Source organism: Thamnophis sirtalis, unplaced genomic scaffold (assembly GCF_051295495.1).
Source record: "Thamnophis sirtalis isolate CommonGarterSnake01/CBP01778 unplaced genomic scaffold, rThaSir2_p1.2 scaffold_5, whole genome shotgun sequence".
Classification (NCBI taxonomy): Eukaryota; Metazoa; Chordata; class Lepidosauria; order Squamata; family Natricidae; genus Thamnophis; species Thamnophis sirtalis.
Genome location: NW_028261385.1, coordinates 53,290,466 through 53,305,484, shown reverse-complemented (window position 1 = coordinate 53,305,484; position 15,019 = coordinate 53,290,466). Strand labels below are relative to the sequence as shown.

The 15,019-nt window shown below is 41.0% G+C and overlaps 1 protein-coding gene across 1 annotated transcript in view; it reads left to right on the top strand.

Moving 5' to 3' along the window:
• DTWD2 (DTW motif tRNA-uridine aminocarboxypropyltransferase 2) overlaps nucleotides 1–15,019 on the top strand; it is a 75,641-nt gene that overhangs the window by 31,571 nt on the left and 29,051 nt on the right. The window contains exon 4 of the mRNA XM_087715835.1: nucleotides 5,342–5,531. Coding sequence (XP_087571961.1) covers nucleotides 5,342–5,531 — 190 coding nt within the window. The remainder of the gene's footprint in view (nucleotides 1–5,341; nucleotides 5,532–15,019) is intronic.

Sequence of the window (15,019 nt, the reverse complement as noted above, 5' to 3'; positions counted from 1 at the left end):
CTCTTAGAAGAGGTGATATAAAGAGAATGAACAGTGATAGAGTTTACATGTCTTACATTACAGGGGTGTCAAATTGGCGCCCCACAGGCTGGATGCATCATACACATGCCACAGCCACCCAGGCTCTGTAGAGGCAAAAAACCTTGTGATATGTCACCTGATGCGATCAAGTTTGAAACCTGTGTCTTACAAAGTCCAGTGACATCAGGAATAGAAGCTGCAAAAGGGGGAAAAACAATACAAGGGAAACTTTGATTTAATAGAGCCTTATTTAAGATACAGTGGACTTAATTGCCATTTATATAACTTCTAAGTAGCTTGGATGAAGTAGGTGTGTGGGTGGATAGATAGAAAGATAGGTAGGTAGGTAGGTAGGTAGGTAGATAGGTAGGTAGATAGATAGATAGGTAGATAGATAGATAGATAGATAGATAGATAGATAGATAGATAGATAGATAGATGTATTAATTTACCACATTATTATTATTATTATTATTGTTGTTATTACTAGGTTAATCTTTGGTGAGATTCCCAGCCTTTGGTGCTGACTGGGAGCTCAACAGTTCAAGTCCTAACCAAGGACCTAGGAACTGTTAAGGTAACGTCAGAGGATATAAGCTGTTCCAAGTAGGGTAGTTTTTTTAGACTCAGAATGTTCAAATCCGATAAATTTAGATTTTCCAAATAGCGAGGTAGCCCTTTAGGTATTGCTCCAAGGGCTCCAATTACAATCGGGACAACACTCGATTTCTTTTTCCACAGTCTCTCAACTTCAATTTGCAAATCCCGGTACTTTGTGATTTTTTTCTTGCTGCTTATCTTCAATTTGCGCATCACCAGGTATTGTAATGTCAATGAACCAAACTTTTTTCTCTTCAACTATTGTTATGTCTGGTGTGTTGTAGGCCAAATGACTGTCAGTCTGAATTCTGAAATCCCACAAGATCTTTACTTTTTCATTCTCTAGAACCTTCTCAATCTGATGTTCCCAGTGGTTTTTGCTGTACTCAAATTCAAACTTCTGGCACAATTTCCAGTGAATGATCTTAGCAACTCGGTCATGGCATTGTAGGTAGTCAGTTTGTGAAATTTTGCTGCACCCACTGATCAAATGGTCGACTGTCTCATCTTTCTCATTACAGAGGTGACATTTGCTATTGGTGGTAACATGCTGAATTTTTGCCTTCATCTAATTTGTGGCTAAGGCTTGTTCTTGAGCTGCCAAAATAAAGCCTTCTGTTTCTTTTTTCAGTACTCCTGATCTTAACCAGTTCCAAGTTAGCTTTTGGTCAGCTTTGCCTTCAATACTTTTCAAGTATTGGCTATGCATAGCTTTGCTTTTCCAATTTTCAGCTCACTTCTCAATTACTTCTTATATTCAGCTTTTGGCTTAGTTGTCTTCAGAAGGCCTACTTTATTTACTTCCTTAATCATTGGTTCTTCACTTTTCTGGATGTAGCCATTCAAGCTGTGTCTTTCTTCTTCCACAGTCTGCTTTACTTGTAGGAGTCTTCAACCACCTTCTACTCTTGGTAGATATAATCGGTCAACATCACTTTTAGGGTGCAAAGCATGATTCATTGTCATAAGCTTCCTTGTTTTTCTGTCCAAATTGTCCAACTCCATCTGGGTCCAGTCAATTATTCCTGCAGAATATCGGTTCACAGGTATAGCCTGCGATTTCTCCGTGGGTCGCCCATGAGGCCAATGATGAAGGAAGACTCGGACACAGGTCTTTCTCCGGGATGAGACGACCCGGAACAGAGTCCGGAGGCCTCTTTTATTGAGCATACACAAGGAAAGGGTGGAGTCACATGGTCTATGTGGACCAATCATGGTTGTACAAGTCTATGGTATATGGTAACTCATTTACTTCCATGTAGACCTCTGAACCTAGAGAATGCCCATAGTCAGCAAATAAATCTTTTACTAGCATGCAAACTTTTGACCCCTACTTAATGCTGAGAGTTAACAGTTTGTGACTTCTGCTCTACTTAGTGCTTCAGAGTCAGCAGTTTGTATTACTGACCTTATGGTATGGTTAATCATTACTGCTGTTGTATACGTGTTCCAGCATAGCTATGCATGCCTACACTTATGCTACAACAATAGCCCAGGTATTTATTGCGTTTCCTTCACTCAATTTGGACTTTAATATTTTGCGAATTCATTGAATGTACTTGGCTGAAGTTGATTCCTTGACTTTATTATGCATTAAGTCAGAAGCCTCTAAAATCCTCAAGTACTTGTAACCTTCTAGTTTTACTGCCTTGATCATTTCTTCATTCTCAAGTTCTATTCCATCATCATCTATGACCTTGCCTGCTTTGATTGCCATTGTTGCACATAAATTGCATGCCAATGTCTTGACTAAATTCTTTTGCGCTTTCAATTAATAAATTCAGTTCGGATTTTGTTCTACCAAACAGCTTTAAATCATCCATGTATACCAAATGCGAAATTTTCAGTCCTTTCTTTGCAAATTCGTATCCATGGGTCACCTTCTTCAAAATGATTGTCAGTGGTAGCATTGACAGTATAAAAAGTAGAGGTGAAAGGGAATCACCCTGGAAAATGCCTTGTTTAATTTCAACTTCACCCAGTTCTTCTCCATTAGTCATAAGCTTCGTTTTCCAGAGGTTCATTGAAGTTTCCATTGATTTTTGTATGTTGCTGCTGATACCAAAGTTTTTCAGGCATTTCTTGATCCAGCTGTTGTTGTTGTTATCATCATCATCATCATCATCATCTGATACATGTTGTTGCTATGACATGCATTTGTATTTAATGCTCTTTTGGGAATAATTAATGCCTGATCCATTAAAACTAATGCACTTTTGTATTAGAACAAAACACTGCTCATTCTCTGGGTCTTCTGTGCTGTGCCCTTGTTGTTGTTTTTTTGCACTCTTTTTGTTTGTATGATTTTCTTATTCACTTCCTGGATATAAATTTTCTTTTTAAAAGACTTGGTGTGGACTGTATTAGTATAAATTAGTATTACACACACGCACACGCACACACAAACAGTATAAAGTAGTATAAATACTAATTTATTTATTATTCCTCCTTTTTAACTCATTGCTGAATAAATGTGCTTATAAAGTGTGTGGTGTTTCCATGTAGTAATTGACTCTCATGGGGAAATATGGCCAAGCAGAAGCAAGCAGTAGGTGCAGAGTCAAATGGCCTCTGAGGAACAGAAGGCTTGTTGTAGACTAGAGTCTCTCATGCTCAGTGAAGAAATTAATAAGAAAAGTACCATCTGCTGGATTCTTAAAGGCAATTAATAACAATAGGTCACTAGGTAAATGGCAGTTGGCACATCTGTTATGTTTTACTATCTCAGTACTCAGTTCAATCTCTCTTAGAAATGGCTTTCCAAGAAATTGATCTAAAAGAGTCCGTGTAGTATTGGTCAGCTCTCTCTGTATAGGATATGTCTTCAATCCTAATTTAACTTCCTTTTTAAATGTGCAGCTATAATTGCTTTAAAAAAAACTATACTAATCTCTACTTGAACAGAGGAATATCCCTGTAAATCTATGGCAGCAAAAACTAAAAACTACAGTGAGTCTTGGAGACTCTTGAAACAATAACATATTCCTTATGATAAAAGTTTTGTGAACACAAATCAGTCAGCTTCATATGATGCTGGAAAATTATTCTCATTGACAATTGTATTCAAACATGAATGTAGGGAAAAACAAAAAGTGAACAGTGAAATATGAGAAAAATAAAAGTGTTGAAAGTACAATTGTGATAATTACATTGAAAGTTAAATGAGTGTTGAATAAATACAAAAACTATTCACAATCCTTTATTAAATATAATACAAACATATTGGCAACACTTGACAACTCAATTTTGTATAGATCTGTAATAATTTGGGTGAAGTCAACTGTTCTTGCATTTAACATTTAAGTGGCTGAGGTTTACAGCAACTCTCCACTTCCCCCCAAAAATGTCACATTACTTTGGTCTTCTTGCCTATTTGCTCAGTGTAATCCATAATAGCAAAGCTCCAATTTGTTCTTCAGATGTAATACTTGATACTGAATGAAGAATACAAATGATTTTGGGGGTGGGGTTGATAAGCAAATATAAGTCTCAGTTTTCAGAGAGGGTCAGCTTGTAAGTAGGGTCAGACCTGCTATTTAATTTGATGAACTAATTGTGGGAACAAGATGAGAGCATGGAGAAAGTATTAGGTTTCTCAGAAATTTGGAAATGAATGAGAATTTGGACTTTTTGGTGAGTACATTAGAAAAAGTTTTATCTTGAATAAATGGGTTCAACCATTGATTCATATGAACAAAGAAATGTCTTAACACACATGACTGATTACATGGTTTCAGAGGGGATGACTGATTTTGAATGTGGAAGAGATAGTTGTTGAATGGATCTTGAGAAAAAATGGATACAGAAGAAAAGGAAACAAATGAGACTAGAATGAAGAAAAAATGATATGAAGAAATATATCAAATGAGTTTCTAGGAACTAATTTTAACTATTTTTCTTTTCTTTCCTCGTGGCTTTACTTGTTACTTACTATTTCTTACTCATTTTCTATGCTTTCCATTATATTGTTTACTTTACAATGGCATGAAGGGTATATACCTGTGATAGCATGCATGTTGAGCCATATTTGCCAGCACGGCAGTCCTCAGAAGCCGTCAGTTCCGGCACGCATACACGTGCCAGTCGGCTGATTTCCAGAGGGCCGGGGGAGGCCATTTTCTCCCTCCAGAGGCTTTAGGAAAGCCTCTGGAGCCTAGAGAGGCAAAAAACAGGCCCAACAGCACAACCGGAAGTTTGGGTTCTGGTTGGCCCATTGCACCTGTTTTTTCGCCCTCCCTAGGCTCTGGAGGCTTTCCTGAAGCCTAGGGAGGGAGAAAAAGCTTGTGCATGCGTAGGTGGGGGTCACTTGTGCATGTGCAGGTGGGTATGGTCACTCACGTATGTGCAGGTGGGTGGGCACACATGCGCGCACGATAGTGCACACACACACACAGTTTTGGCACACCACACCTTTAGAAAAAGGTTAGCCTCACTGGTATGTACACTAGAAAGTGTATATACATTAGAAATATTAAAAATTATTTCCAAATGATTACCACGAAAACTGCATAGACATGTCCAGGTAGTCACCAGGAGTCAAGTTTAAATTGTGGATATCTTTATTTTTAATTTTAAAAATATTATTCCTAACTGGCATAATATTCCATGTTTAGAAGGTAGATATTTTGGTTAGTGGGACAGCTATTTTCGAAAAGATAGGTTAGTTATTTTTAATTGCCTTAAATTATTAAAACTATTTTTTTTTAAAAAATGTTTATAGGTACCCTGAATTAGCATCCATGTGCAAAAGTTCAAATACCTTAATACTGTATCCTGGAGCTGGAGCAACAAATTTGGAAGAAATGGATTTGAGTTCCACTAATTCCTATGCGATCATAATCATTGATGGAACATGGAGTCAAGCAAAAGATATATTTTCAAAGAATCCCCTTTTTCAAATACCCAAGCAGGTAAGATTTAGAATTCTTATGAATACAGTTCAAGTTCTGTGTTGGAAGAGTTCTTTGCATATTTAAAATATTTGTAATTCTGTATTCATACATACTTTTTCTTAAATTTAACGTGCCTCCCCCTTCCATATATACGTGCAAAGTCTTTGTATCTTATCTTTTGAAAAATGTTTGATTTAAATCAAATCCTCACATTTTAAAAGTTCACAGCAGTTTAATATGCTTTGCCTCCAATTTTTTTAAAAAAAATTGAATATAGCTGTTTGTTTAAATACATATTTTGGGTACCTCTGCCCATTCCTCAGGTAGATCAGCTGTCTTTATCTCATTTACCCGAAATGATCTTTTTTTATTGGCTAAGGGCTGGTTCTATTTATAGACCAGTTTCTGTATCCATAATAAGCTTACAGTGTGTATGATATTTAGATATCATAGGCATCAATATATAATCATAGGCTTGATCATGCAGTTTTTCACTCTGGGATAGCAATAAAGCATTATTTGAATTGGCTTATGTGAATTAGGATAAGTTTTATTGATGTTTTGTTCATTGCCTATCTCTAGCAATGAAAATAACATATAAATAGTGGTGACAATTAACTGAAAAAAAATATAACTAGCTAATTTATTTTCATGGCAAAGGAAGGCCATGGTCTTGATCATTATAAGTTTAGATGTGCACATTTTATACTTGATGGCAGATGAAAGCTGCAAGCGCTTTTGCTATTTGAATTGCTCTTTTAGAAAAGAGCATAATTTGCCCTTTTGTAAATGTGTTTCATGATTGATACGAAGACAGTAGTCCTACTGTGATATTGTAATAACAATTTAATGTCTTCAGCATAGAGCCTTTATTGGAATGATATTGCGTGACAGGATTAATTTTGACTTTTTTTAATAATGTTGTACCAGATTGTGTATTTTTGTGGTATTGCATTTTGGCTGATACATGTGACAATTTTAGATTTTCATTATGTTCTTCAAATTAATGAGTGTCATAAGAGGAAGAATTGTCATTATTTTAAGGATCATGAATTAACTTCTCTTCAGTCATATTTTGACTCTTCAAGACTTCTAATTCACATAGTCTTAAGAAAAATTAGATCATTATCCAAGTTACAAATAATCCTTCTAGTTCAGAATAGATATTTGCCCTGTATTCTTATCTTCTATTAAAGATAAAGGTAAAGGTTCCCCTTTCATATATGTGCTAGTCATTCCCGATTCTAGGGGGCGGTGCTCATCTCCATTTCAAAGTCGAAGAGCCAGCGCTGTCCGAAGACAGCACTGTCATGTGGCTGGCATGACTAAACACTGAAGGAGCACAGAACACTGTTACCTTCCCACCAAAGGTGGTTCCTATTTTTCTATTTGCATTTTTACATGCTTTCAAACTGCTAGGTTGGCAGAAACTGAGTCAATTAACGCGGCACTAGGGATTCAAACCACCGAACTGCCGACTTTTATCTTCTAGGAACACAGTAAAGGGAATAGAATTAATTAGTCTTAGAAATTATAGTAACATTCTTTTTAGAATGGTTAACATAGTGTCTTTGAAAAAAAATTAATTCATCTTTCTTTCCAAAATGAGTATAGAGGCTTTTTAAATGTTAGAAATACTGGTGCAAAGTAAAGTAAAGTAAAGTTGTAATATGTAATAAGTTATTGAACTATGTTCCTTGTTGCTGTCCACAGGATGGTTCAAGTTTGCACTCAAGGTTAGATGATTGACTCATCTTTAGTTTCATCCTCAGCAAAAAGTCCATTGGGTGATTTGGCCTAGTCACTGTCTTTCAGCCCAAGTTATTCTGCAATGTTGTTATGGAGAAAGTTGGATAAAGAGAGTGGTATTCTTGCTGCCTTAAATGCCTGAAAGAAAGACTGTAGAATGAACAAATGAGAGAAATATTAATTCTCCAATGTTGGTGGAGACAGCGGTCATGCATGGGTTAACTCAGTCAGTAACCAATAGAATTGAGTCTACCAAAGTGATGTCATCGCCTCGGGGGAGTGTCCTCCCACTTTTCTAGACTCAGTTTGATCGAACTGGCTGTGCTAACTTTCTCGTCAACTTTAATAGTTATTTAAATCGTATTTAATTGGATTTTGTTCTAAATTTCATCTAAATTGGAAGGAATCAGGATAGCTCTTCAAAACTATGTCTCTCGACTAGACCGGGGCTATTGGAAGAGACTTTTGAGGCTTTTGCCTCTGGAGCTTGCTGGTAGAGAGGCTCTCCGGCAAACAGTGCCTTGTGGCAACGGCCATTGGAGGCCCCGCTCTGTGCTGCTATCTCTGCTGGGCTTTGCACCGCCCCTCGTGCCGCAGCCGCTCTAGCTGCTGCCAAAAGTCACCAAGGACCGCCAGCAGCCTGGAGCAGCCGCCAGCAGCAGCAGCAGCCCCCTCATGCCGACAAATGCATGAGGGTCAGGAGGAAGTCCCTTGTATTCCAAGAGATCTGAATCCCTTGCCGGGCATTGTTCTTTGCCAAAAACTGGTTGGAAGTGCCAGGGAGCTCATGCGACAATGAAGCTGAGAGATGCCCATCCCTGTGTCTGGAACCCAAGGAAGAAGCAGACCTGTGAGGGACAGAGTGGTTAGAAGATCTGTGAGGATCAGATAGCTCAGGGTCTCTGGTCCGACTCCGACCTTTCCCACAGTATGGATTGGCTAGAGTTGAGGGCCATCCATCTAGTTCTCCTTCTGTTCCATTCTCGGTTTGCAACACACATGTGCTCATTTGGATGGACAACACGACAGCCAAGGCGCATGTCAACTGCCGGGGGGGGGTTAGACCTGTTTCTCTCATGGAGTCCGCCTTTCACCTAGGGATCTGGGCGGAAGCCAACCTTCTCTCTCTTCACACCAAACACATCTCAGGCTCCAACAACTCCAGGGCGGACTGGTTGAGCAGTAGCAATAGCAATAGCAGTAGACTTATATACCGCTTCATAGGGCTTTCAACCCTCTCTAAGCGGTTTACAGAGAGTCAGCATATTGCCCCCAACAATCTGGGTCCTCATTTTACCCACCTCGGAAGGATGGAAGGCTGAGTCAACCCTGAGCCGGTGAGATTTGAACCGCTGAACTGCTGATCTAGCAGTAGCCTGCAGTGCTGCATTTAACCACTGCGCCACCTTGGCTCTTGTCGGTACAACAATTGACCCCATGAAATGGACTCTCAACCATCACATCTTCCAAGAGCTGTCGACCAGGTACGGGGACCCGATCCTAGATCTCTTTGCAATGGCATCCAACAAACAGCTGCCCAGGTACCTGTCTCGCTACACGACACCAGGCATGGAAGGGATGGACACCCTGATACAGAGGGTCATTCGGAAAATGATAGAGGAGGCCGAGCTCATTCTGCTCACCCCCCATTGGCCATGCTGGCCATGGTTCACGGACCTCATCAAGCTATCAGTGGGGTCAGAGTGGTGGTTTCCCCTGATACCGTCCCTTCTTCATCAGGGTTCTATCCAACACTCCGACCTCTCTTGGCTCTGCCTAAATGCTTGGAGGCTGAGTGGGAGGTCTTGAGGGTGGCTAACCTTTCTGAGAATGTAATCCAAACCATTCAAGCTTCCTGACACCCAGACACTAATAGAATCTACGAATCAATGTGGCAGACTTTCAGCACATGGTGCCTCTCTAAAGTTGTCTCTCCCCTAGAGGCTTCGGTTTCCCAGGTTTTGGAGTTCCTACAACAGGGACTAAACAAAGGATTTATGCCTAACACCGGAGGCAGGTTTCGGCTCTGTCCTCGGTTCTCTCTCTTCACCAAAATGAGCCTCTCTCCTTGCACCCTCATGTACGACGCTTCATTAAGGGCACGTCTAACCTCTGCCCTCCTGTCATCCACTGCTTCCCCTCTTGGGATCTCACCAGGGTCCTTGACTCCCTCACTGGACCACCCTTCGAGCCTTTCAGGTCAGCCTCCCTGCATCACCTCACATTGAAGACAACCTTCCTGGTGGCTATCACATCGGCACAACGCGTCTCAGAATTGGCGGCTCTTTCTATCCGTTCCGACCTGTGTACCTTTCACCTGGACTGTGTGGTCCTTCGGATTGATCCCACCTTTGTCCCAAAGGTCAATTCGGCCTTTCATCGCTCCCTGGACCTCACACTACCAAACTTTTGCCCTAATCCCTCTCATAGTCTCGAGTGCAAATGGCACAAGTTAGACGTCAGAAGGGCTCTTAAGATCCGAAGTGGCGCAGTGGTTAAATGCAGCACTGCAGGCTACTTCAGCTGACTGCAGTTCTATAGTTCGGCTGTTCAAATCTCACCGGCTCAGGGTTGACTCAGCCTTCCATCCTTCCGAGGTGGGTAAAATGAGGACCTGGATTGTTGTTGGGGGCAATATGCTGACTCTGTAAACCGCTTAGAGAGGGCTGAAAGCCCTATGAAGCGGTATATAAGTCTAACTGCTAACTGCTATTGTAATCTATATTGCCAAGACAGCCATCTTCAGACACACTGAGGTGCTCTTCGTCTCTTTCCATCCCACAAATAAGGAGCTAAAGACTTCACCATCTATGGTTGGGCGCTGGATCCGATCGGCTATAACCAGGGCTTACGTGGCAAACCACCTCTCCCCTCCATCCAACATCAAGGCACATTCCACACGAAGCACGGCTACATCAGCAGTGTGGACAAGGCAGGCCTCAGCGGAAGAGATCTGCAAGGCGGCCACCTGGGCAACCCCTAATTCTTTTATCCGCCATTATAAGATGGACAGATATGCATCGGCGGATGGGCATTTGGATGGCGAGTCCTCCAGCAAGTTCTCCCTTCTTCAAGTTCCTAGCCCAGTCTCAATCCCACTCGGGGACAAGCCCAGCTCTGGTATATCTCATGCATGACCGCTATCTCCACCAACGTTGGAGAATAGGGTGTTGGTTCTTACCTGATACGCCCCTTCTCTAGGCAGGTGGAAACAGCGGTCATCCCCACTCTTGGTTCCTGGCCTAGTAACGGTGGGCATTATGGAGCTAGGGGGGGAATTTTTTTTGGGAGGATTGAAAGCAGTCAACTAACACACAGCAGTCTACTTATCTCTTTCGTCACAAAAGCGGGAGGACACTCCCTTGAGGCGATGACATCACTTTGGTAAACTCAGTTCTATTGGTTACTGACTGAGTTAACCCATGCATGACCGCTGTCTCCACCTGCCTAGACAGGGGGCGTATCAGGTAAGAACCAACGCCCCAGGAACAGTAGCTTCAACAATGCAGTTGGGTCATTCTTATTTGAGTTTTCGTTCAATAACCCACTAATATAAGTAAACTGATTTGTTAGGACTGCAGTAATCATTGAAAAGATTGGCATGCAGAAAAATAGCAAATTTCTTTGTTGCATTTCATGCTCAAATCTGAATTTTAAATACTATCAGAAACAACTGCCCAGAAAGGATTTGAATTGTCCAGAAAGGTTCTGCCACTGGCTCTTTGATAAAGAAACTCTTTCATGATTATTTCAACATCTCTTAACCTGAAATAGTACCAATTTAGCATTTCAATTGACAGCAAAACCTCACTGTCAAATATAGATCATATTTCTTTGTCTATAAATTACTTTAATCCCTATTATGTACTTTGAAGCTGAAATATTAGAAATTACATTAAATAATGAAAACAGAGGAATTTGAATCATTTGCTAAGTTCCCAATACTTATATTTTTAAAATACAATTTATATATGAAAAGGAACAATTTGCTGTTGGCAGTAAAAATTATTGGTGTTTTTTTTAGTCTGAACGGCCAATACATTTAAAGAGCATCTTCCACGTCTTGTTTCTTTTAAAACAAAATATGTATTATAGCACTATAATAATTATTCATATTATTGCAACTATCTTGCCTATGAATGTCTATGTATACACATATGCACATGCTGTATATGTCCTTGACTAATCTTATAATAATAAGATCCCTTATAATTGGTAATTCTTATTTTCTCTAGGGCAGTGTTGGCAAAACTTTTCAGCAGCAAGTGCCCAGAAGTTGAGCTTTCGGTTTCTGGCATGCGCACTGGTCACCTCGTCTTCAGTTTCTGGCATGCATGTGTACATGAAGACCAACTGGCCAGTGTGCATGTGTGTGCTGGAAACAGGAAGCTCAGCTTCCCACATACCAGTGGTGGGTTCCTACTGGTTCAGACCAGTTCAGCCGAATCGGTATTGGTTTGACAGCCTGGGTCGTTGGAACCGGCAGCAACACAGGCCTGCCATGCCTCCAAACCGGTTCTCGCAGTGGGACTGTAGGCACCGCCATCTTGTTTTTGGCTTCTGTGCATGCACAGAAGCATTTTTATAGTATTACACATAGTGCGCATAAAACACATACACTGCGTAACCACGACTCAGCCGGCAGTAGCAGCTGCCAGAACCCACCCCTGCCGCATACACATGCACACCAGGGAGCTGTTCTTCTAGTTTCCAACACTCCTGCACGTGTGAAGACCAGCTGGCCAGCGCCGATGTGTGTGCCAGAACCCGGAAGAGCAACGGGCAACAGCTGGCATTCCCGGAAAGATGGCTCTGTGTGCTACTTACGGCACATGTGCCATAGGTTCACTCTCACGGCTTTAGGGAATTACCTGTTTACTAAATAACTTTTCATTTTCTACCATCATGTATATACTATAAATGTGAAGTAATTGAAGCAATTTCTCTTTCTCAAATAGTTTGTCAAAAGAATATCATATAAAATCTAGGATCACTGCCACAAATCTCACCAATGATAACACTGGAATGAAAAGGCATGTTTGATCTGCAAACACATGTCAAAATATAATAATTTCATTAATTATAGTAGCAAACTAAGTACCGTGTTTTCCCAAAAATAAGACATGTCCTGAAAATAAGGCCATGCTAGATTTTTGGGGTGGCAAAAATATAAGCCCTCCCCCAAAATAAGCCCTATTGAAATGGTGAGTATAGCCAGAACAGGAGGCAGCCCTTCCCATCCCGGGTCACCGCAGGGCTTCTTGGCCCCTTAATGGAATCAGCTGAGCTGCTCCATTCACAAAACAGCTGATTCGTGGGTGCCACTCAGGCCTCTGCCTCCAGCAAGCGCCAGTTTCGCTTTTGCAGCCAATTGCGGCTGCAAAAGAAGCCAGAGGCCAAGCAATGCACCCACATGTCTCACGCCCTCCTTACCTAACAGTGACAGTCACAGCAGGCAATTCCATCCACAGAACAGGAAAGGAAGGCATGGAAATCAATACACCTAGACATTGGAAGAAGCCCTGCGAGGACACGCCACTGCTGATGTGCAGGAAATCTCCCCCCTCCCCATCTGCAGATCGTCCTTTCAAAGAGGAGTTTCACCAAGATGAAGGCGGCACAGATGCCACCTCCAGCCACCTTTGCGTCCTGGTGAAACTCCTCTTTGAAAGGACGATCTGCAGATAGGGAGTGGGGAGATTTCTGCACATAGGCAGCAGTGTCTCCTTGCAGGGCTTCTTCCGATGTCCCAGGTATATGGATTTCCACGGCTATAGGAGGTCACTTCTCACCTGCATATTCACATTGAAGGCTCGAAACGGGGCCCTTTTTTTCCTGGCAATCATTCTTTCCTTGTGATCTCAGCGCAGACACACATCCCCCAAATGCTCTACCTGAAGCCTTCAGCTTTGCAATCCGTGCGTCCGCAGAGCTCCCAAGGAAAGAATGGTGTGTGTGTGTGTGTGTGTGTGTGTGTGTGTGTGTGTGTGTGGAGAGAGAGGGAGGGAGGTTTGATCTTTCACTCTCTTTCCCTTCCTTCTACTGTGAGGTTTTGCATGGAGGAGCAGATCGCTTCTTGCAGGGTTGGCCTTGGCACTCACTTCAGACAGCAAACATAAGAGCTTTGCTCTCTTTCTCCAGGGCCTTTGAAATTCCCTCCCACCTTTTCTGCTATAAAATTCTGGGCTCTGGCAGAATTCTCTGCACAGTTTCCCAGGGGGGGAAAGGGGTGAGAGAGGAATGGGGAACAAACGGAAAGGACGCCCGGACTTGCGGTGCTTTGTTTTGTTTGAACATTGTGTTTCCTGAGAGGCCTCATAGAAAAGCAGTTCTGCTAGGAGGGCAAAGAGCCCCACGAGGCCAGAGCAGCACAGTCAGCTGTTTGGCGGCCAGCCAGCAGCAAGGCCAGCAAGCAGGATAGGTGAAGGCCAGGGCGCAAGAAGAAGTAGGGTTATTGCAGCTGCAGGTAAGCAGGTGGTAGGACAGAGAGGGTAGGGCCGATGGCTTGGTGCCTCATGCACCTTAAAAATAATAAGACCTCCCCGAAATTAAGGCCAAGCCCTTACTTCAGGGGTCAAAGGAAAATAACACCCTGTCTTATTTTCGGGGAAATGCGGTATATACTTTGAGTGTATACTAAAAGTAGCAATGACATATCCTTTTCAAAATAAATATTTCTATCATTCTATGCTGTTACTTTCTATTTTCTGTTATTTGTTATGAAATGGAAGATAAGTCAGAAATAAATTTAAAGAAGTAGTAAACCAATTACTAAGTATGTTAATAAACTTTATTGCCATTAATGTTATTGTTTTTTAAATTCTGATACAAAAACTTTTTTGTATGTTGACATAGATTAAATGGAGTTATTTATGATATTACATATAGAACAGAATTTTAGACGTAGAAGGAAGAGAGATAGTTATAGACCACTCAACTCAACATCTAGGAGTCTGATTGCTGGTTGACCTTGTGTCAATATAAATAAGTAAACCTAAGTACTTCTACTTACAATGTAAATAAAGCTAAAACACTTACTTTGCTGCCTCCATTTAATCATTGAAAATCATCCAATACTCTATTAATGCTTGTGCGCTGAAAAAAATTGTTTTCCAAACCTAGAGTAATAAACTTGCAGAAACAATTCGAGATAGATAAGTCTTCTTGTCTTCATGATGATGTGTTATTATTGCTACAGTTCTAAAGAAGATGTTCAATGCACAGTTTCATTTAATTTACGAGATAATCATAATTCCATAAATAAATCTCATAACTATGTGCTTTCTGTCTCTCTTTCTGTCTTCTTAACCCCAAGGTCCAAATTGTGGGCATTTTTATCCCACCTTCTTGAGTTTACAGACTTTTCAGTTCTCTTTCATTAGCCTTAAAGCTTTCTGCTGTATCTATCCCTTGCTTATGAAACAGTTCTTTATATTGTGCATAACACAGTTTTTTTTTGTTTCACCTGGATTCTTATACCACCTCCCCACCTATGCTCACTTCCCTTTCCTCTTATCTAGGCTTTCTATAAATTATTGTTGATATTTAATTAGCATTGGTTTGTGTAGTGATAAACCAAAATTCAAGTTAAAGTACAAAACATCCATCATAAAAGTCCTCTTCACAGCAGAAGCTAAGCATCCAGTTATCTTTGATAAATGATTCTAGGTAGGCCAGCTCAGTATTTGACAGAGGGCAATGGCATTATGCAGGAATCTATGCTCCAAGAATTAATAAATAATACAGACACAAAATCA